The sequence below is a fragment of the Lissotriton vulgaris genome, chromosome 11 (assembly GCF_964263255.1).
Source record: "Lissotriton vulgaris chromosome 11, aLisVul1.2, whole genome shotgun sequence".
Classification (NCBI taxonomy): Eukaryota; Metazoa; Chordata; class Amphibia; order Caudata; family Salamandridae; genus Lissotriton; species Lissotriton vulgaris.
In genome coordinates this window covers 177,345,367-177,362,431 of record NC_141699.1, presented here as the reverse complement: position 1 = coordinate 177,362,431, position 17,065 = coordinate 177,345,367, and the positions used below count along the sequence as shown (strand labels likewise).

The window sequence follows — 17,065 nt, the reverse complement described above, 5'->3', positions numbered from 1 at the left end:
GGATTGCTGCCCTGCCCTCACACTCCCCAGCAGCAGCTTCCTGCCTCAGATTTCCAACCGCCTTCGTGTGAGAAAGGAGTCTCCCTGAGCTCTGCTCAGTTCTCTTCTGTTCCTGTGTGAACTTTTGACCCTTTGGGAATCTGTTTACCGCCTTCTACCTTGAGGTATTGTGTGTATTTTTTTTGCTTAAGATGGCTGAAAGCTCTAAAAAGAGGCTGTTCAGGCCATGCAGATCCTGTGGGAAGGCCAGACTCTTCTCGGAGGACCCACATGAGGACTGCCTTTATTGCCTCTACCCCAAACACCTGGTGAAGGCCTGTAAGCTTTGTAGAAACTAAGCGTGACAGAGAGGCAAGATTACTGTTGTGGCTTCAGAAGAAGAAGGCCACATCAGGCACAGATTCTGAGGAAGAATCTTCTCACTCCACTCCCAAGAAAAGGAAGGCCTCTGTTTCTGTGGAGAAAGTGGAGCCTAAAAGGAGTAAATCTGGAGAAAAATCGACATCATCTCTTCCTATTACTCCTCTGGAGAAGCAGGCTAGTCTTAAAGGTCCTGGATCTGCACCTTCTACCAGTTCGATGGTTTCTGCTCATAAGTCTGTGGTGAAGACTTCGATTCAGTCGTCTTCAGCTTCATCTAAGGCTGCGTCGACGACCACGACGTCTACGGCAACGACATCGATGAGGAAGATGTCTCTGTCAGGCCCGTCGACGACTACGACGATGACGACCTCGTCGACGACAGGTTCGATGTCTCGAATGTCGACGGGGGTCCCGTCGACGGGGGTCCCGTCGACGAAGGTCCCGTCGACGAAGGTCCCGTCGACGAAGGTCCCGTCGACGAAGGTCCCGTCGACGAAGGTTCCGTCGACGACAGTCCCGTCGACGAAGGGTCCGTCGACGAAGGTCCCGTCGACGAAGGTCTCGTCGACGATGGTCCCGTCGACGGTGGTTCCGTCGACGATGGTCCCGTCGACGATGATCCCGTCGACGGTGGTTCCGGCGACGAAAATCTTACTTTCAACGGCTAAAGCTTACAGTTCTCCTCAATCAAAGACCATGATCTCCATACGCTCTTTTCAGTCGACAAGAGGTTCGGCTACCATCAGTAAGTCTGCGGAATTCACCTCTTGGACAAAGATTTCTCCATTGCCGCCAGCATCGCTGTTGGAGCAGGATTCGGAGGGAGAGGAGTCCTCAGGTGCTGCCTACAGCCCCTCTCAGCTTCAAATAAAAAGCCAGGTTACGGATGAGGAGGAGACCTTTTCCTTCAAGGACAGGCCACAATCTGCCAGATATGAATCATTCCAGGAATCTGGTGACTATGAAGATGAAGAAGAGCAGCACGAGGACTCACGGGAGGAAGAACGTCAAGAGACAGTTTCCATACCCCTCACCCTTGTGTCTGACCTTAGATTGATGCTGAACGACTACTATCGTCGCTTCCCGGAGGCGAACTCATCGCAACCAGTTACGCTCACGCCTCCCACGCAGACACCTAAACAGGCACCTGCCCCTCAAGATCAGGGAGTTCAATCTCCGCAGGTGGTTACTATTAGGGACGACTTAACGGACTCGGACGACGATGAAGAGCCCGAAGATGGAGAGCTAGTCCATGATGCCTCGGGGAAAGAATGGGACGAGTACGTTTTACCTTCAGCTGCATCACCTGAACCACTCAAATCTACCTCCCCTCCTCAGGACATCGGAGGCTTCCACGATATCATGGAAAGAGCGGCCAAGAGATTCAGTCTGGATGTGGACGTACAAGAAACGGATTGTTTCTTGTACGATTTCAAGGATGATAACAAGAAGTCACTCCGCTCAATACCTATTATCCCGCATTTATGGGAGGAGGGCCTCAAGATTCTAAAAACACCAGCCTCCATAGCGGTTTCAGTTCCGCGAATTGAAAAGAAATACAGAGCTCCAGAATCTACGGCAGCCTGCCTCATTGGTCATCCCAGGCCGGAATCGGTGGTGACACAGGCGGCGCAAAGAAACTCAAAAAACCCGGTGGCTACGTCACTAGTGCCACCAGACAAGGAAGGGAGGAGAATGGATGGAGCGGGTAAGAGGTTTGCGGTGATGGCAGCCTCTACCATTAAAGCGGCAAATGCGATGGCTCTGCTCGGCCGTTACAACAGGCAGATATGGTCAGACCTGGCCCCCATATTGTCGGCGCTTCCAGAGGATCGAAAGGAAGAAGCGGCAGCCCTTCTCAAGGAAGGAGCAAAATCAGCAGCGGAGTCTATCGACATCGCCATGGATGTTTCGTCTTTAGGCTTCAGGCAAATGGCAGGGGCGGTCTCGCTTCGCAGACAGGGCTGGCTAAAGGCGACTTCTTTTCGACCAGAAGTGCAGGCGAAGATTGTCGATATGCCCTTCGACGGTGAGAACCTGTTTGGGAAACATATCGATGAGGCATTGCAAGGCATAAAGTCAGACACTGATACGGCTAGAGCGCTGGGATCTCTTCAGCAGGGAAGGTTTCAGTCCTTTCGGAAGAGGGGTGCAAGAGGACAATTTAACCAACGATCCTCTTTTCAATCTAACCGATATCAACCATACAGTCAGCAGGGATATCGTCAGTTTAACTCCAACAACCAGTACAGATCCTCCAACTCCTCTTACCAACAACAGTCCAGAGGTAAATCCAACGCCAGGGGGAAAAATCAGCAGTCTAATAGACGTCAATGATTTCAGGCAGGCGCTCCCCACACTACAGATCCCGGACAACGACCACTATCTGTCTCAATACTACACCAACTGGAGGTCCATAACATCGGACAAATGGGTCCTGGACGTCATCAGCAGGGGCCACACACTGGAATTTGTGGAGATACCACCGGACCATCCTCCAGTACTCAGGCCCAACCATCATCGCAAAGAAATGCAGATGGAAGTTCTCTTGCTTCTACAAAAGGGAGCCATAGAGGAAGTTCCACAGCATCTCAGAGGGAGAGGCTTCTATTCACATTTCTTCCTCATCAAAAAGAAACAGGCCCAGAAATGGAGACAGGTATTGGACCTGAGGGATCTCAATCATTACATAAAAAGGATACCCTTCAGAATGTTGTCGTTGCAGGAGATCTTACTCATGTTAAAGGTCAAAGACTACTTAGCGTCCTTGGATCTCATGGACGCGTACTTCCATATTCCCATCCATCGGAAGCACAGGAAGTATTTGAGGTTTGTTGTGGAGAGTCGCCACTTCCAGTTCAAAGTCCTGCCGTTCGGACTCAAATCAGCCCCGAGGGTATTCACCAAATGCATGGCCCCGGTGGCGGCCCACTTAAGGCTGCAAGGCCATTACATTTACCCATACCTGGACGACTGGCTGGTGACAGGTCCATCTTTCAGGGACGCAGCGGAAGCACTACAGAACTGCATCCGGTTGTTTCAGCGATTAGGCCTGAGAACAAACTTGGAGAAGTCCTCGCTGACTCCGGCCCAGGGCATCCAATTCTTAGGGGCATGGATATGCACCAAAGAGGGAAAAGCCTACCCTTCCAAAGATCGGATCAGAAAGATCAGAGGACTGACGACTTCTCTACAAGCAAAAAAGTCCACTTCCGTGAGGATTTACAAGTCCATGTTGGGGATGATGTCATCCTGCATCCCGTTGGTACCAAACTGTCGTCTGAGAATGAGACCTTTGCAGGAACAACTCGACGAGCAGTGGGTACAGGCCAGCGGAACCTTCGAGGATCGCATTACCATCACGACCAGTATGAAGGTGGCCATGTCATGGTGGAAGATCCTAAAAAACCTAAACCAGGGACTGAGCTTCATTCATCGGGATCACGACTTCGTGATGACGACGGACGCTTCGCTGAAAGGATGGGGTGCGCATCTTCAAGAGCTGGAAATTCAGGGCCTTTGGTCAGATTGGGAAGCTCAGCTTCACATAAACATGTTGGAGCTCAAGGCAGTCTTCCTAGGGCTTCAAGCTTTCCTTCCAAGAATACGTCAGTCGTCAGTACTTATTCAAACAGACAGCACCACGTCCATGTTTTACCTGCTGAAACAGGGCGGGACGAGATCCAAACAGCTGTCAGCACTGGCGCAAAGGATCTGGAAATGGCTCATAACCAACGAAATCTCAATCCAAGTCCAGCATATACAGGGAGTCCTCAACACTCGGGCGGACGCCCTGAGCCGCACTCCCAATGCGACACACGAATGGGAACTTCACGACTCTCAGGTTCGCATCCTGTTCCGAAAGTGGGGTACTCCCACATTAGATTTGTTCGCAACTCAAGGCAATTCAAAGTGCACTCACTTTGCGTCAAGGTACCGTCAACAGGGATCCATGGGAAATGCATTCCTCATGGACTGGACAGGAAGGTTTGCATACGCGTTCCCTCCGTTCCCGTTAATTCCGCGCATCCTGCGCAAGATGAGACTGGAACCGTGCCGGATCATAATGATTGCACCCGCCTGGCCAAGACAGGCGTGGTTTTCAGACCTCCTTCAATTGTCGAGGGGCGTCAAGATCCAGCTCCCGACATTCCAAGACCTCATATCCATGGAGAGAGGGCAGATTCTGCATCCGGATCTACACTCTCTAAAGTTGTCCGCATGGAACCTCACGAGCGTGAATTTCAGAATCTAGATATTTCACAAGAATGCAGGCATATTCTCTCACAAGCGAGAGCCGTATCCACGAACAAGACATATTCAGCAAAATGGACCCGTTTCTGTCACTGGTGCAACAGACAAAACTTGCATCCCTTTGAGGTTCAGCCTGAAGGTATCCTGCCTTACCTGCTTTTACTATCAAAATCAGGCCTTTCGCATGCTTCAGTCAAGGTGCACTTAGCAGCGATATCACGATTCAGGCGAAAGCCAAACGAACCTTCTCTCTGGTCATCCAGAGTAATTAAGGAATTTATCAAAGGGCTTTTTAGAGTCTTCCCACCCATCCAACGACCACCTGTACCGTGGCATCTCAATACAGTGCTATCACAGCTGATGAGACCACCCTTTGAGCCCATACATAAGACAGACTTACAGTTCCTGTCATGGAAGACAGCCCTCCTTCTCGCCTTAACATCGGCAAGGAGGGTTAGCGAAATCCAGGCCTTTTCAGTGGAGGAACCCTTCTTGCAATTCCGTCAGGATAGGGTTATATTGAGGACTAATCCTACCTTTATTCCCAAGGTGGCGACGTCTTTTCACCTCAACGAACCCATTGTTTTGCCTACCTTCTTCAGCAAACCCTCATCGGAGGCAGAAAGAGCCTTACACTCTCTAGACATTTCAAGATGCCTAAAGTTCTACATTGAGAGGACGAAACCGTTCCGCAAGTCCAAGTAATTGTTCATTGCTTTTGAAGGACAAAGAAAAGGCCTTCCATTGTCGAGACTAAGTATTGCTAGATGGATATCCTCAGCCATCCTAAAATGTCACGACAGAGCGGGGAAGCCGCTACATTCTAAAGTACAGGCGCATTCAACGAGAAAGATGGCAACCTCGATGGCCTTGTTCGCAGGAGTGGCACTGCCAGATATCTGCAGAGCAGCAACGTGGAAGAGTGTCCACTCATTTACAAAACACTACTGTCTGGACACTGCGTGGAAGGAGGACACGGCAGTGGGTCAGGCTGTTCTGAAGCGTCTATTCCAGTAAGGTATGGCCTAATGGCATTTTGTTCTTTGCTTTACAGTACTTTGATGTGTTTTTACATGCATTTATCGTATTGCCGATGTTTTTTTTCATAGCTTTTATTATGTCATTGCTTTGCGGCAGAGCTTCCTTCTAGGTTCTGCCTGGAAACGCTACGAATATGGTGAGCACTGCTTACTACTCTGATACAAGCATGTGAATCTATGAAAGATGTAATACTGGAGAAGGAATTAGTTACTTACCTGTACACTATAGTTCTCCAGTATTATCTTTCATAGATTCACATGCGCCCGCCCGCCTCCCCGTTTCTCAGGCAGATCTTGTTCTCGGTATTTATCCTTGTCTCTCACTCGGGGACGGAAATCTGAGGCAGGAAGCTGCTGCTGGGGAGTGTGAGGGCAGGGCAGCAATCCTGATTGGCTAGCTTTTGGACCAAAACAAGGAAATGGTCTGGTTACCAAATAATACAGCCCCTATGGGGATTTTCTATGCAGTTTTTCTTCTCTATGATACTGCTTGGTCATTCTGTTACCGTGAGACTCCCACCATGACGACGGGGAAGATACAAGCATGTGAATCTATGAAAGATAATACTGGAGAACTATAGTGTACAGGTAAGTAACTAATTCCTTCCATTGTTGATGGCCTCTTCTCAGCCTGCATATTGTTGTGTAAAAGTTTACTAAGTATATGAATGTTGATAGAACCATTTGTTTGGACTAAAATGTAAACGTAGAGTATGTGTCAACACAAGATCTGTACTCCTGGTTTCTTCCAAGAAAAAACATCCTTGAATCTGTAAACTTGTTTTACATTGCCACTTTTTATTTACATAGGTTGAAAATAGTGTGTACATAGCAAGCCCACTAAAAGAACGCATCATCCTTCTGAGAAAGGAAGGAGAATCTGCAAAAAGTATAAATGAAATGCTCCTTAGCAGACTATCCAGGTACAGAGCCTCTCCTTCTGCAACGCTTGCGGCTTTAACTGGCTCAACAATCACGAACACGCTGAAGGAGGACCAGGCGGGTAAGGGTTCTGCTCTAACAATGAAACCTTCTTCTACCATATTGTCTTTTCTAAAAGATGGTGTGCATGGTTCATTTTGCAAAGTGTACTGAACTTCGTCGTCATGTTATTTCAGTGTGTGATCCTCAGTTGTCAACTTATGTTGTATTCAAATTTCATTGCCTTTTTTACTTTGTCTCTATAAATGTATAATAACTGCAACTTCCAAGTCCACATTTGGTTTTTAGGTTTGTATATAAAGCAAGGCAGATAGCTTATTGAGCTTACTCCCTTGTGGAACTACAAGTAGCATGGAGTGCTCATAGTGCAATTGATTGCTCGACATAGAATCTCCCCATTCTGTAATCCGGTGTATTATGACCGAAGTGGCTGAAAATGTCAGTGTCTCTTTCCTTATTTTTCTTCTTTGCTGTGTGTTAGAATCACACGTCAAAGTGCTCAGGGACCTTGATTGCAGGCAGTAATTATGAATTCTCCACACTTACCCGGCCCGTATATTCGTTTTGGATGACTGTAGAAGCATCCCTGCCTTGCCCTGGGCTAGTGCACCCCCCCCCCCCCCCCCCCCTCCCCTAAGGAAAATAAGTCTTGCTTGATTTTAGCCAAAGTTTATACACCATAAGAAAGACAGGGGGTCTATTAGCTAACTATTAGAGCCATGCTATCACTACGGAGTCACCTAGATCTCGTGTGTGCAAAAGAATAAGGACAAAGTAAGAAAACAAGTGGATACAAAGGTGAAAAAGATGACAGCTTGAGGTACCGACGGTTAGTGCGGTGCCTCCTATACCTGAGCAGTGTCCAGGCGAGGTGAGGTAGCTTCACCCATCAGTCGGGGATTCACTAGAGTACGAGTGAGTCGGAGGGTGACAACATATGGTTATTACAGGTTGTACCGTAGTGAACCATCTCTTTTCAGTTTTCCCATTTCTTCTTATGGTGGAATTGAACTTTTTTCACTTGTAAGAGTGCAACGAGTATAAGAACAGAGGCCCTGATGAAAGCCGTGGGATTAGACACCCAATAGGCAGAAACATGTTGGCCCCTTTACAGACAGATATTTGTTACTGTCATCTTGCACTGTTCTGTCTTTAATTAGGAGGCATGTCTTGTCCATAGAATAAAGTTGCGTAAAGGAGGACATTCCATCCTATTTTAAGTCACATTTTTGTGTTTTGTTGCACCTTTTTCAAAACCATCAATAGATCAGTCATTGCGGATGTTTCATCAGTTCTGGTGGACCAAATCCTAAGATATCAACACTGTGTGGTTCAGTCCCATTGATCAGGGGACTAGCCGTTCACACTCCAGGGTTTGGCCAGATGATATGACTGATCACAAAAGTCTTTTTTGATGGAAACCCTACATCACTCTTTTGGACTGGTCAGCCACTGATGAATAGTCTATAATGTATCAATCTCTTTTTCACCTTTGTATCCACTTGTTTTCTTACTTTGTCCTTATTCTTTTGCACACACGTTGAGATCTAGGTGACTCCGTAGTGATAGCATAGCTCTAATAGTTAGCTAATAGACCCCCTGTGTTTCTTATGGTGTATATCTATTTGGAGCTGGGGATAAAACCAGGTGTGGGTCTTTAAACTCTATATCCCTTGGACCCCCCCCCCCCCCTTTTTGAGAAGTTGGTGTATTTAGCTAAAGTTTGGCATTTGCAGATCATTCTGTGTTGGAGAGCATAGTTGGATCTACACAAGTCACACTCACCACCCTGGAATCTCTGGGTGTCTAGTTTTCAGAAATGTCTGTGTTCAGTAGGATTTCCTGGATGGCAGCCGAGCCCCAACCCAAATACTGCAGCTACCCATTTTGCCTTGTTAACTGACCCATTTTGGCGATAACTTGATGACTCCACATTGTTTTTTAGGGCCTTTCCTATTAAAAAAGACCAACCCACACAATTGGGGTACTGTTTTTTTATCAGAAGACATCTGGGAGCACTTATTAGTAAGAATGTTGCAGACCCCTGCAGATTTGAGAAAGGACCCTCTCATGACTCGGATATGACCTGAATTTTGTGGAAAATAAATTATAAAGATTTATGGGCAGGTCCCGAAACATCAGGGAACTTGGTTGCAGGCAGTAATTATGAATTCTCCACACGTACCCGGCCCGTATATTCGTTTTGGATGACTGTAGAAGCATCCCTGCCTTGCCCTGGGCTAGTGCACCTCCCCCTCCCCCTCACCTAAGGAAAATAAGTCTTGCTTGATTTTAGCCAAAGTTTGGCATTTGCAGATCATTCTGTGTTGGAGAGCATAGTTGGATCTACACAAGTCACACACACCACCCTGGAATCTCTGGGTGTCTAGTTTTCAGAAATGTCTGTGTTCAGTAGGATTTCCTGGATGGCAGCCGAGCCCCAACCCAAATGCTGCAGCTACCCATTTCGCCTTGTTAACTGACCCATTTTGGCGATAACTTGATGACTCCACATTGTTTTTTAGGGCCTTTCCTATTAAAAAAGACCAACCCACACAATTGGGGTACTGTTTTTTTATCAGAAGACATCTGGGAGCACTTATTAGTAAGAATGTTGCAGACCCCTGCAGATTTGAGAAAGGACCCTCTCATGACTCGGATATGACCTGAATTTTGTGGAAAATAAATTATAAAGATTTATGGGCAGGTGCCGAAACATCAATAAAAGGCATCGTACTGAGGGCAGGAATGTGAGACACTGTAGCTAAGGGGTTAATGATGTCGTTTTATAAAGTTGTCCTTCTCCCTTAGATTTCTCCCTGCTTCTTTCAAACATACCCAAATCACACCTATACCCATCAAAAATTAAGGAGGTTCAACCAACTTTACAATGGTCCACCTCATCTCAAGTCTGTGTTCTCTTATCCAAGTTGGAAAACATTATAGCAAGCTTTTAGGTTTCTGGAAGAAAATAAACTCCGTCATTAGGGTGCTGCAGTTTGGAATTGACCACAGCACAATGGACAAATATGTCATGTGTATTATGTTATATTGAATCTGTTTGAACCTTGCACACACTGAAACTCTCCGAACCTCTGCGTGAATGTGGGACCAGTATTCAGGGGACAGATGCTTGCCACAAATGACCTGCCACCTTTCCTCCATTTTTAGTGGTTTGAGCTATCTGTCTGCACGCATCGACCTGTAGAGATGAGTTACAAATTTGCGTCTGCTGCCATACTGACTAGTGTATGCATGGGCCTCAGGAAATGCTGGCAATACTTGCTGAGCCGTAGACACAATCTTTGTGTACTGTAAGAATTGTCCAGCGCTCAGAGGGAATGTTTCTATTGCATCTGTTGGTGTGATAAATCTACCCTCTGGGTATAAATCAGACATCATTAGACAGTCACCCTCTCTACAAACCTCACCGACATCGACTGCGCTATTTGAGCAAAGAGGCGGATAATCCAACTATCCAGCCCTGGGGCATATGATGACCACTGCACAGATTTTACACTTTTAGAAGTAACCGATGATCCTGCCTCAGACAAAACACCAATTCTGAACCCCACCTAATTTTATTAGATATGAGCACTGCATTGATTGTTGTAAACCACTGCATTCTTTGTAAATTATAGAGTTGAACTGGTGTAGTTGATAAGGCGTTGTATTAACTGATTTGCCAAACCACTTTAAAGTATTGAAACTGTGTCATATGTTTCTCCGTCTCAGTGACACTGAACAACTCTATATATCTCCAGGATGGTTCCAATCCCACCAGAAGTACACAATCATGTCCATTAAAAGATTTTAACTTTTGGGTGGATAAAGTTCCCACCCCGGTATTGGGAGATCTGTTAGGTTTGTGCAACACTTCGGTTCTGGACCAACTTGTACATGCTCCAACTCACGAGGGGCCATATTCTGGATCTTATTTTTTCTACCACTGGGCTGGTGACTGTAGCTAATATAATACCATGTTGCTGGACCGAACAATGCCCTGGTGGCTTTTACACTCTCGGGTAGAGAGGCTTGGAACCAAAAGGTCCCATAGTCCGTATACCCTATGGAAAAACTTGGAATACATTTTGGAGACCTTGCTTGGATAATCTCTTGTTTCTCTCCTTTCCGACCTCACGGTGGTCGGGGGAAGACAATGTTTCTACCTTAGAGAATCAAATCCCAAACTCTGAATCGAATCATTCCTCTAAAAGAAATAAAATCTGACTGGAAAAACACTCTTCTCCTTGATACAATGTTTCATTAATGCCCCTTAAACAACGATTCAAACAGCTAGAGAGGAAATGGCGCACTGCTTATAAGGAATAGGGCAAAATAGCCCTTAAGGTTGTTTTACGCGACTATAAGTTAGGCAGAACAAAGGCTAAAGCGAACTTTTACGCCAATTACATTTTAGCCTCCCCTACTAGCAAAGGTGTTTTTTATATTATGAAATGTCTAACCCTGCATGTTTAAGCCAAGCCATTGTGCCTTTACAAGGTCTCCGCAATGACCTGGCAGCGCATTTTAAAGATAAGATTAATACAATCTTAGATGGCTTAAACTCTTCTAATTCGGCAAACCCCACCTTAGTAGGCCAGAGGAATAGTCCATATGCGCCGCTGCCTGGCGAGGTGTTCCAACCAGCATTAGGCAAATTAGATGACTTTGAACCTTTTTCTGTGGAAGGCTTTTATTCTCTAGCTATGGCTACCTGTTCAAGGCTCATCTTTGGATGTCCTCCCAGTTAAAATCTGGAAGGGACAGGTGGAAATTTAGTTTCCCTGCTAAGGTCAATCTGCAATCAATCCCTGCAATCGCGTATGGTACCGCTTGCATGGAAGAGTGCCATAGTTACACCTATTTTGAAGAAGTCATCTTTGGACTTTTCCGGTATGAGTAACTATAGACTCATCTCCCTCCTGCCTTTTCTGTCAGAAATCTTGGAGTGCTATGTCAGTAAGCTGTATCAGTAAGCTTCCAGTTCAATACTTCGAAAATAATAACTACCTGGAGGAAGAGCAATTTGGATTTACGCCTGGACATGGCACTGAATCAGCCTTGATCACTGCCATGGACGAGCTAAGAATGCAAGTGGATGAGGGGCATTCAGTGGTACTGACTTTTGTTTGGAACCCTCAGCCACATTCTACATAGTTTGTCATGCTACCCTTCTAGCTCGATTAGAGTCCATTGGGGTGAGTGGAACTGCTTTAAAATGGTTCCGCTTGTACCTTTTGAACAGAAGTCAATCAGTTGTTCTCCCTCCGTATCACTCTCAAGTCAGGGCCACCAATTAGGGAGTGCCATATGGCTCTGCCATCCTCCTGATTTTATTTAACATCTATATGGCCCCTATGATTAGACTTAAGTTCCATAAAGTGAATGATTAACTGTGCTGATGACACTCGGCTCATCCTTTCTTTAGCTAGCAATCTGGAACTCTCCTCCTTTCAGGACTGCATGAATGATATTATCCAGTGGCTTAGTCTAAACGTATTAAGTTTAATGGGGATAAGACAGAAATACTCTGCTGTGTAGCCCAAATTGCCTCAGGGGTTTTACCTCTCAGCCTATGGCCTGGATTGTTTAAGGGGCCTGTGGTCGCCGCTAACACAGTGTGGAATCTGGTAGTTACTTGTGATGAAAAACTTAGTTTGGAAAGCCATGTGAATAAAAAGGCAGGAACCTGCTTTGCGCTCTTGAAAACCCTTCGGAAGATCCTGATGGTGCTTCCTCCCTCTTCCAGGGTCTTAGTTGTCTGTAGTGTCATTCTCAGTCGTCTGGACTACTGCAATGCTCTTCTTTTTGATGCACCTGAATATTTTTTACATAGTCTGTCAAGGGTTCAGCTTGCAGCTGCCATAATCTCCTTGAATAGACATTGGAGAGCCTATGCCTCTTTGGCATTAAAGCAGTTACACTGGTTGCCTTTTAAGGAAAGAATCTGATTTGAATCTCTCTGCATGGCTTCTGAAGGCTTTCATGGGATAGGTCCTGTTCCCCTCCAAAAGTAAATGAGAAGATACATTAATAACAGACCTCTTCGATCTGCATCAGCCAATCTGTTTTATGAGCTCGCGCTTAGGAAATCCAAGCAAATAGGTCCATGCAACCAAGCTCTAGAATTCAGTTCCTTCCTCCCTAAGATCTTTGACTGATCTGTTGAAGTTCAGGAGGCCACATAAGACTGGGTTTCCCCCCCAATTAACTGTATTCTAATTGTCTCTTTATCCTTGGAGCCCTGTTCCGTTTTCCCCTTGTTGTCTTTTTCTATTTCTTTTTCCCTGTGCTTTCCTCAGTCTTTATGACCAGCGCCAGGCTACCAGTTGGTGCCATAGTTCTTTCTACATTTCTAAATAAATAAACAAAATGCTTGAATGATTAAAATCTCGGGTAATCAGTTCAACCTCCTGCCCCACTTTCAAATGTACTCTGCTCTCTCCATCTGTATCTAAAAACACATTAGTGGAGTGTTTTGCATTGAACCTGTTGATGTCTTAAATGAAACTAGGCTTAAAGTTATTTGTAAGGCAAGCGAGATCAAAACCAGCTCCCTTTCTTCTCATTCATCTAATGAGCTAACCTAAGCCTTCACCACTCCTACTTTGGATTAATGTAACGCTTCATACCTGAGGATTCCCCAAAATACACATGACATTTATATTGGCGGAAGACCAAGCAACTCGGATATTGTTTCCAAGCCAGCTAACAATCCTGCGTGTTGCCCTGCCTCTAGTGTTAGGCTGGCTTCCCACTGCACATAGGATTGGCATCTGCTGCCCTGCAGACAATTCGAACACCAAGTGTAACGAAGGAGGAGTATGTGTGGACATCCAGAATATGCGCAGATTTGTAGTCCTGGGGATTTTAGGGAATCTGCAATTACAAATCCTGAGAGGAGTTCCACAATGCATCATTTCTGACTTTAAGACTTTTTTTTACAAACCGAATGTATTGCGTTTTAAGATCTTTCAAAAACAAGAGACATTCTACTCCGATTTTTTGCAGTTCGTGTGGAGAAATGTGCTCAGTCCCACATCTCAATGTTAGTCACCTTCTTTGTGGGTGGAGGCGTTAAGTTATCTAAAAACATTCTGTATGTTAATGTGGAAATATTTTATTGTTTGTCCTAATTATCAATATACGTCTCTCTGCGTGGTGACAACTTGCATCAGAACGGATCTTTATTGTATCTTCCAATCGTCAGCCCTTTAACATGAAGTATTGTTTGTATTTTTTTAAATGTATGTTTGCATTCTTTATTTTAGCAGCAAACACAAGCTGTGGACTTCCGCTAAAGATGTTGCGAAAAACTCCAATGTACACATGTGGCACATACCTAGTTATGCTAATTCCACCGCCAGGAGGTTCTGGAAGCTCTGCAACACGATCGCTTTTTGGGGGCACAAGCGGATTGTCCTCATTAAAAAGTAAGTCAAAGCAAGAAATGCAGTCCCGTGTGTTTCTGAACATAGAAACCTGCTTTCTCCTATTCGAATATGCAGGAATAGTGCGTTGAATGTATACCGGAAATATTTTATACTCTGTGATCAGTAGGAGTTGTTAATACTTCTAAAATCCAAGTTTGCCTCATATATTGTACCTGTCAACATCGCACATGTGTCTTTTAAATATTGCATAACGTGTTTTTAATTGGCTATTGCCACCCACCTTCCTCTCCTGCATCCTGAGCACTAGGTCCCCGGTCCACCGCCGATTCTTCGGTTTTTGTGGAGGGACCAGAACGTGCCACCAGAAGTGAATACTACTTCCGATCACTCTAACTAATCAGCTGCTCACAGCTGACCGACCTCACAGGGTAAATACAAATTTCCTCACGTCCCGCACAGTGGACATGCGCAGCGGGCGCGCCGCAGGCACGCCAAAGGCAAGCCCGTCTGCACCAGTCTGGGACCAGGGGCCAGACCCCCTGGACCAAAGGGGGTCCATAATACTTACTCAAGACACCATCTTATGGCAATCTGGAAACCGGAAAACGAACGCTGTGGGCACTGCATCTCCCCATCATCTAGCCACCTCTCCTGCCCAAATTGCAAACTTCAAATCCTTACACCTAAGCTGAGTCCAACTAATAAAGTTAAAAATGTGGAGCTTAAACTACTCCTCGAAACTGCAGATCTATGCCAAAACACCATACAGAAATCAACACCTTACTCGGAGAAGAGGAGCCGCAGGCACTTTTTCTCACTGAAACGTGGCTGCACATAGACTCAGACCCAGATGTGGTACAAACTCTCCCCCAGGATATCATATATTAAGGAAAGACAGAAAGCCAGGAAAGGGAGGAGGGATTGCCATCATTCTCAAAGACCACATAAAAGGGCGCATCGCACCGGACAATATAAATGACTGTGAGAGCATGCTCTCTATCTGAGATCCTAATATACAGAACCCCTGGCCCCTGCGGGATTTTCACAGAATCACTTACCAACTTAGCTTCATCCAGGGCAAACATAGCCGCAAACCTCACCATCCTAGGAGACTTAAATCTGCACCTAGAGGACCCCAAGGAAGGCGAGGCATGCAGCCTCGCACAAAATCTTTTAGCTCTTCAACTCCGGCAGACTGTAACCAGCCCAACCTACAATAAAGGCAGTATACTAGACCCTGTTTTCTCAAACATGGATAACATTGAGTCACTAGATCCCGTCCCTATCCCCTGGTCAGATCACTTTATAGTCCAATATTCTGGAGACTACCTAACTCCCCTTCAAATGACCAACCCACAAAGAACTGGGACCGATCATGGGCAAAAATTACCCCTGAAACCTGGACGGATCTTTTATTAAATACCTACCCTAGCAGTAACAGTAACCCCACTATTGCCTATGATAAGTACAATGAATGGATCACTGCATCCCTGGATGCTACTATTCCCCTCAAATGGAGGTCCAAGAGGCCCACTAAAAAATGGTTCCCATGGTACACTCCGAATATTCAGGAACTCAAGCAAAATTGTAAAAAGCTAGAGAGGGCATGGAGGAGGAACTATTGCCCGGAGAAAAAACAAAAATATAGAGAGTCAATAAAAATATATCAAACAGAAATAAAAAAGCGCAGGCACTATATATTGAGGAAAAGATCAAGTCAGCAGCTAACGTCCGTAAAGAAATAGCCAGAATAGTGAAAACACTATCAACGTGCCCTCAGCCAGAAGGTTCCATTGAAGGAGCCCCTCAGAGATGTAAGGAACTGGCAGAATTCTTTAATATTAAAATTCTCAACATATACAGCATGTTCCAACCCCCTCAGCAGAATTGTACACCATACCCCAAACCAGCTAGTGGGCCGGAGAAACTATGGCTTTTTGAAGAAAACCCGATCATGGATTTAAATACCCTGGACAACATTTTTGGGGAAATCACATCAGGATCCCCTTGCGACCCAGCACCCGCACACATGCTAAGGAAAGTCAAGGAAACGATCCTCCCAGTACTCCTGGAAATGCTCAACCTTTCCCTGACCACATCGACAGTACCTGTAAGGTGGAAACAGGCGATGGTGAAGGCACTTATAAAAAAAAACCTAACCTGAATCCAGGTACCTGGGGGAACTATCGACCGGTTTCACTCCTCCCATTAGTCAGCAAAATACTAGAGAAACACGTGAACACGTTACTGTCCAACTATCTGGAATCGCATGACATTCTGCACAACTCACAGACAGGCTTCCGACCTAACCATGGGACGGAAACAGCACTCCTAACAGTAATGGAGTAATCTTGGAAAGTGCTCGATCTTGGAGGGACAGTGGCAGTTATCCTGCTGGATCTAACAGCTGCTTTTGATACGGTAAACCATAGGATTCTATTAGACAGACTCAAAGAGATAGGAGTTGTAGGAAAGGCCTTAGCATGGCTTAAATCCTTCCTGTCAGATAGAACATTCCAAGTGTTCGAAGGCAGGCACACCTCAAGAGAGATTCCACTTACATTCGAGGTCCCGCTGGGATCATCCTTAAGCTCCACCCTTTTTAATGTGTACCTAAGACCACTGGCCGAGATAGTACAGCCTTATGGTGTTAGAATAGTCACGTATGCAGACGACACCCAACTGGTGGTAGCCCTCCATCACCCTAAAAAGAGCTCTATTTACCTAGAGTCATGCCTGGAGCAGGTAGCCACTTGGATGGACCAATCATTCCTCAGCTCAATGGGTACAAAATGGAGCTAATGATCCTCGGAAATAAAGCTGAGACACATTCAAACATAAGTTGGCCAAGCCGCCTTGGTTCCCCCCCAGCCCAAAGAGAAGATCAAAAGCTTAGGAATCTGGCTCGACAAATCTCTCAAACTTAACCATCAAGCGGTACTAGTAGCAGCCACTTGCTTCGGCATCCTATGGCAACTAAGAAAGATACTGCCACTACTCCCGGATACTGCGCGCAGAACCATGGTGCTATCTCTGATTCTTCCCCGGCTGGATTACTGTAACTCACTC

The 17,065-nt window shown here is 45.7% G+C and overlaps 1 protein-coding gene across 1 annotated transcript in view; it reads left to right on the top strand.

Annotated features, from left to right (window-relative positions):
* The window catches only part of HECTD4 (HECT domain E3 ubiquitin protein ligase 4), a 2,691,195-nt gene that overhangs the window by 319,011 nt on the left and 2,355,119 nt on the right, over nucleotides 1-17,065 (top strand). Inside the window, exons 8-9 of the mRNA XM_086943079.1 lie at nucleotides 6,468-6,660; nucleotides 13,874-14,035. Of these exons, the coding sequence (XP_086799205.1) occupies nucleotides 6,468-6,660; nucleotides 13,874-14,035 (355 nt within the window). The remainder of the gene's footprint in view (nucleotides 1-6,467; nucleotides 6,661-13,873; nucleotides 14,036-17,065) is intronic.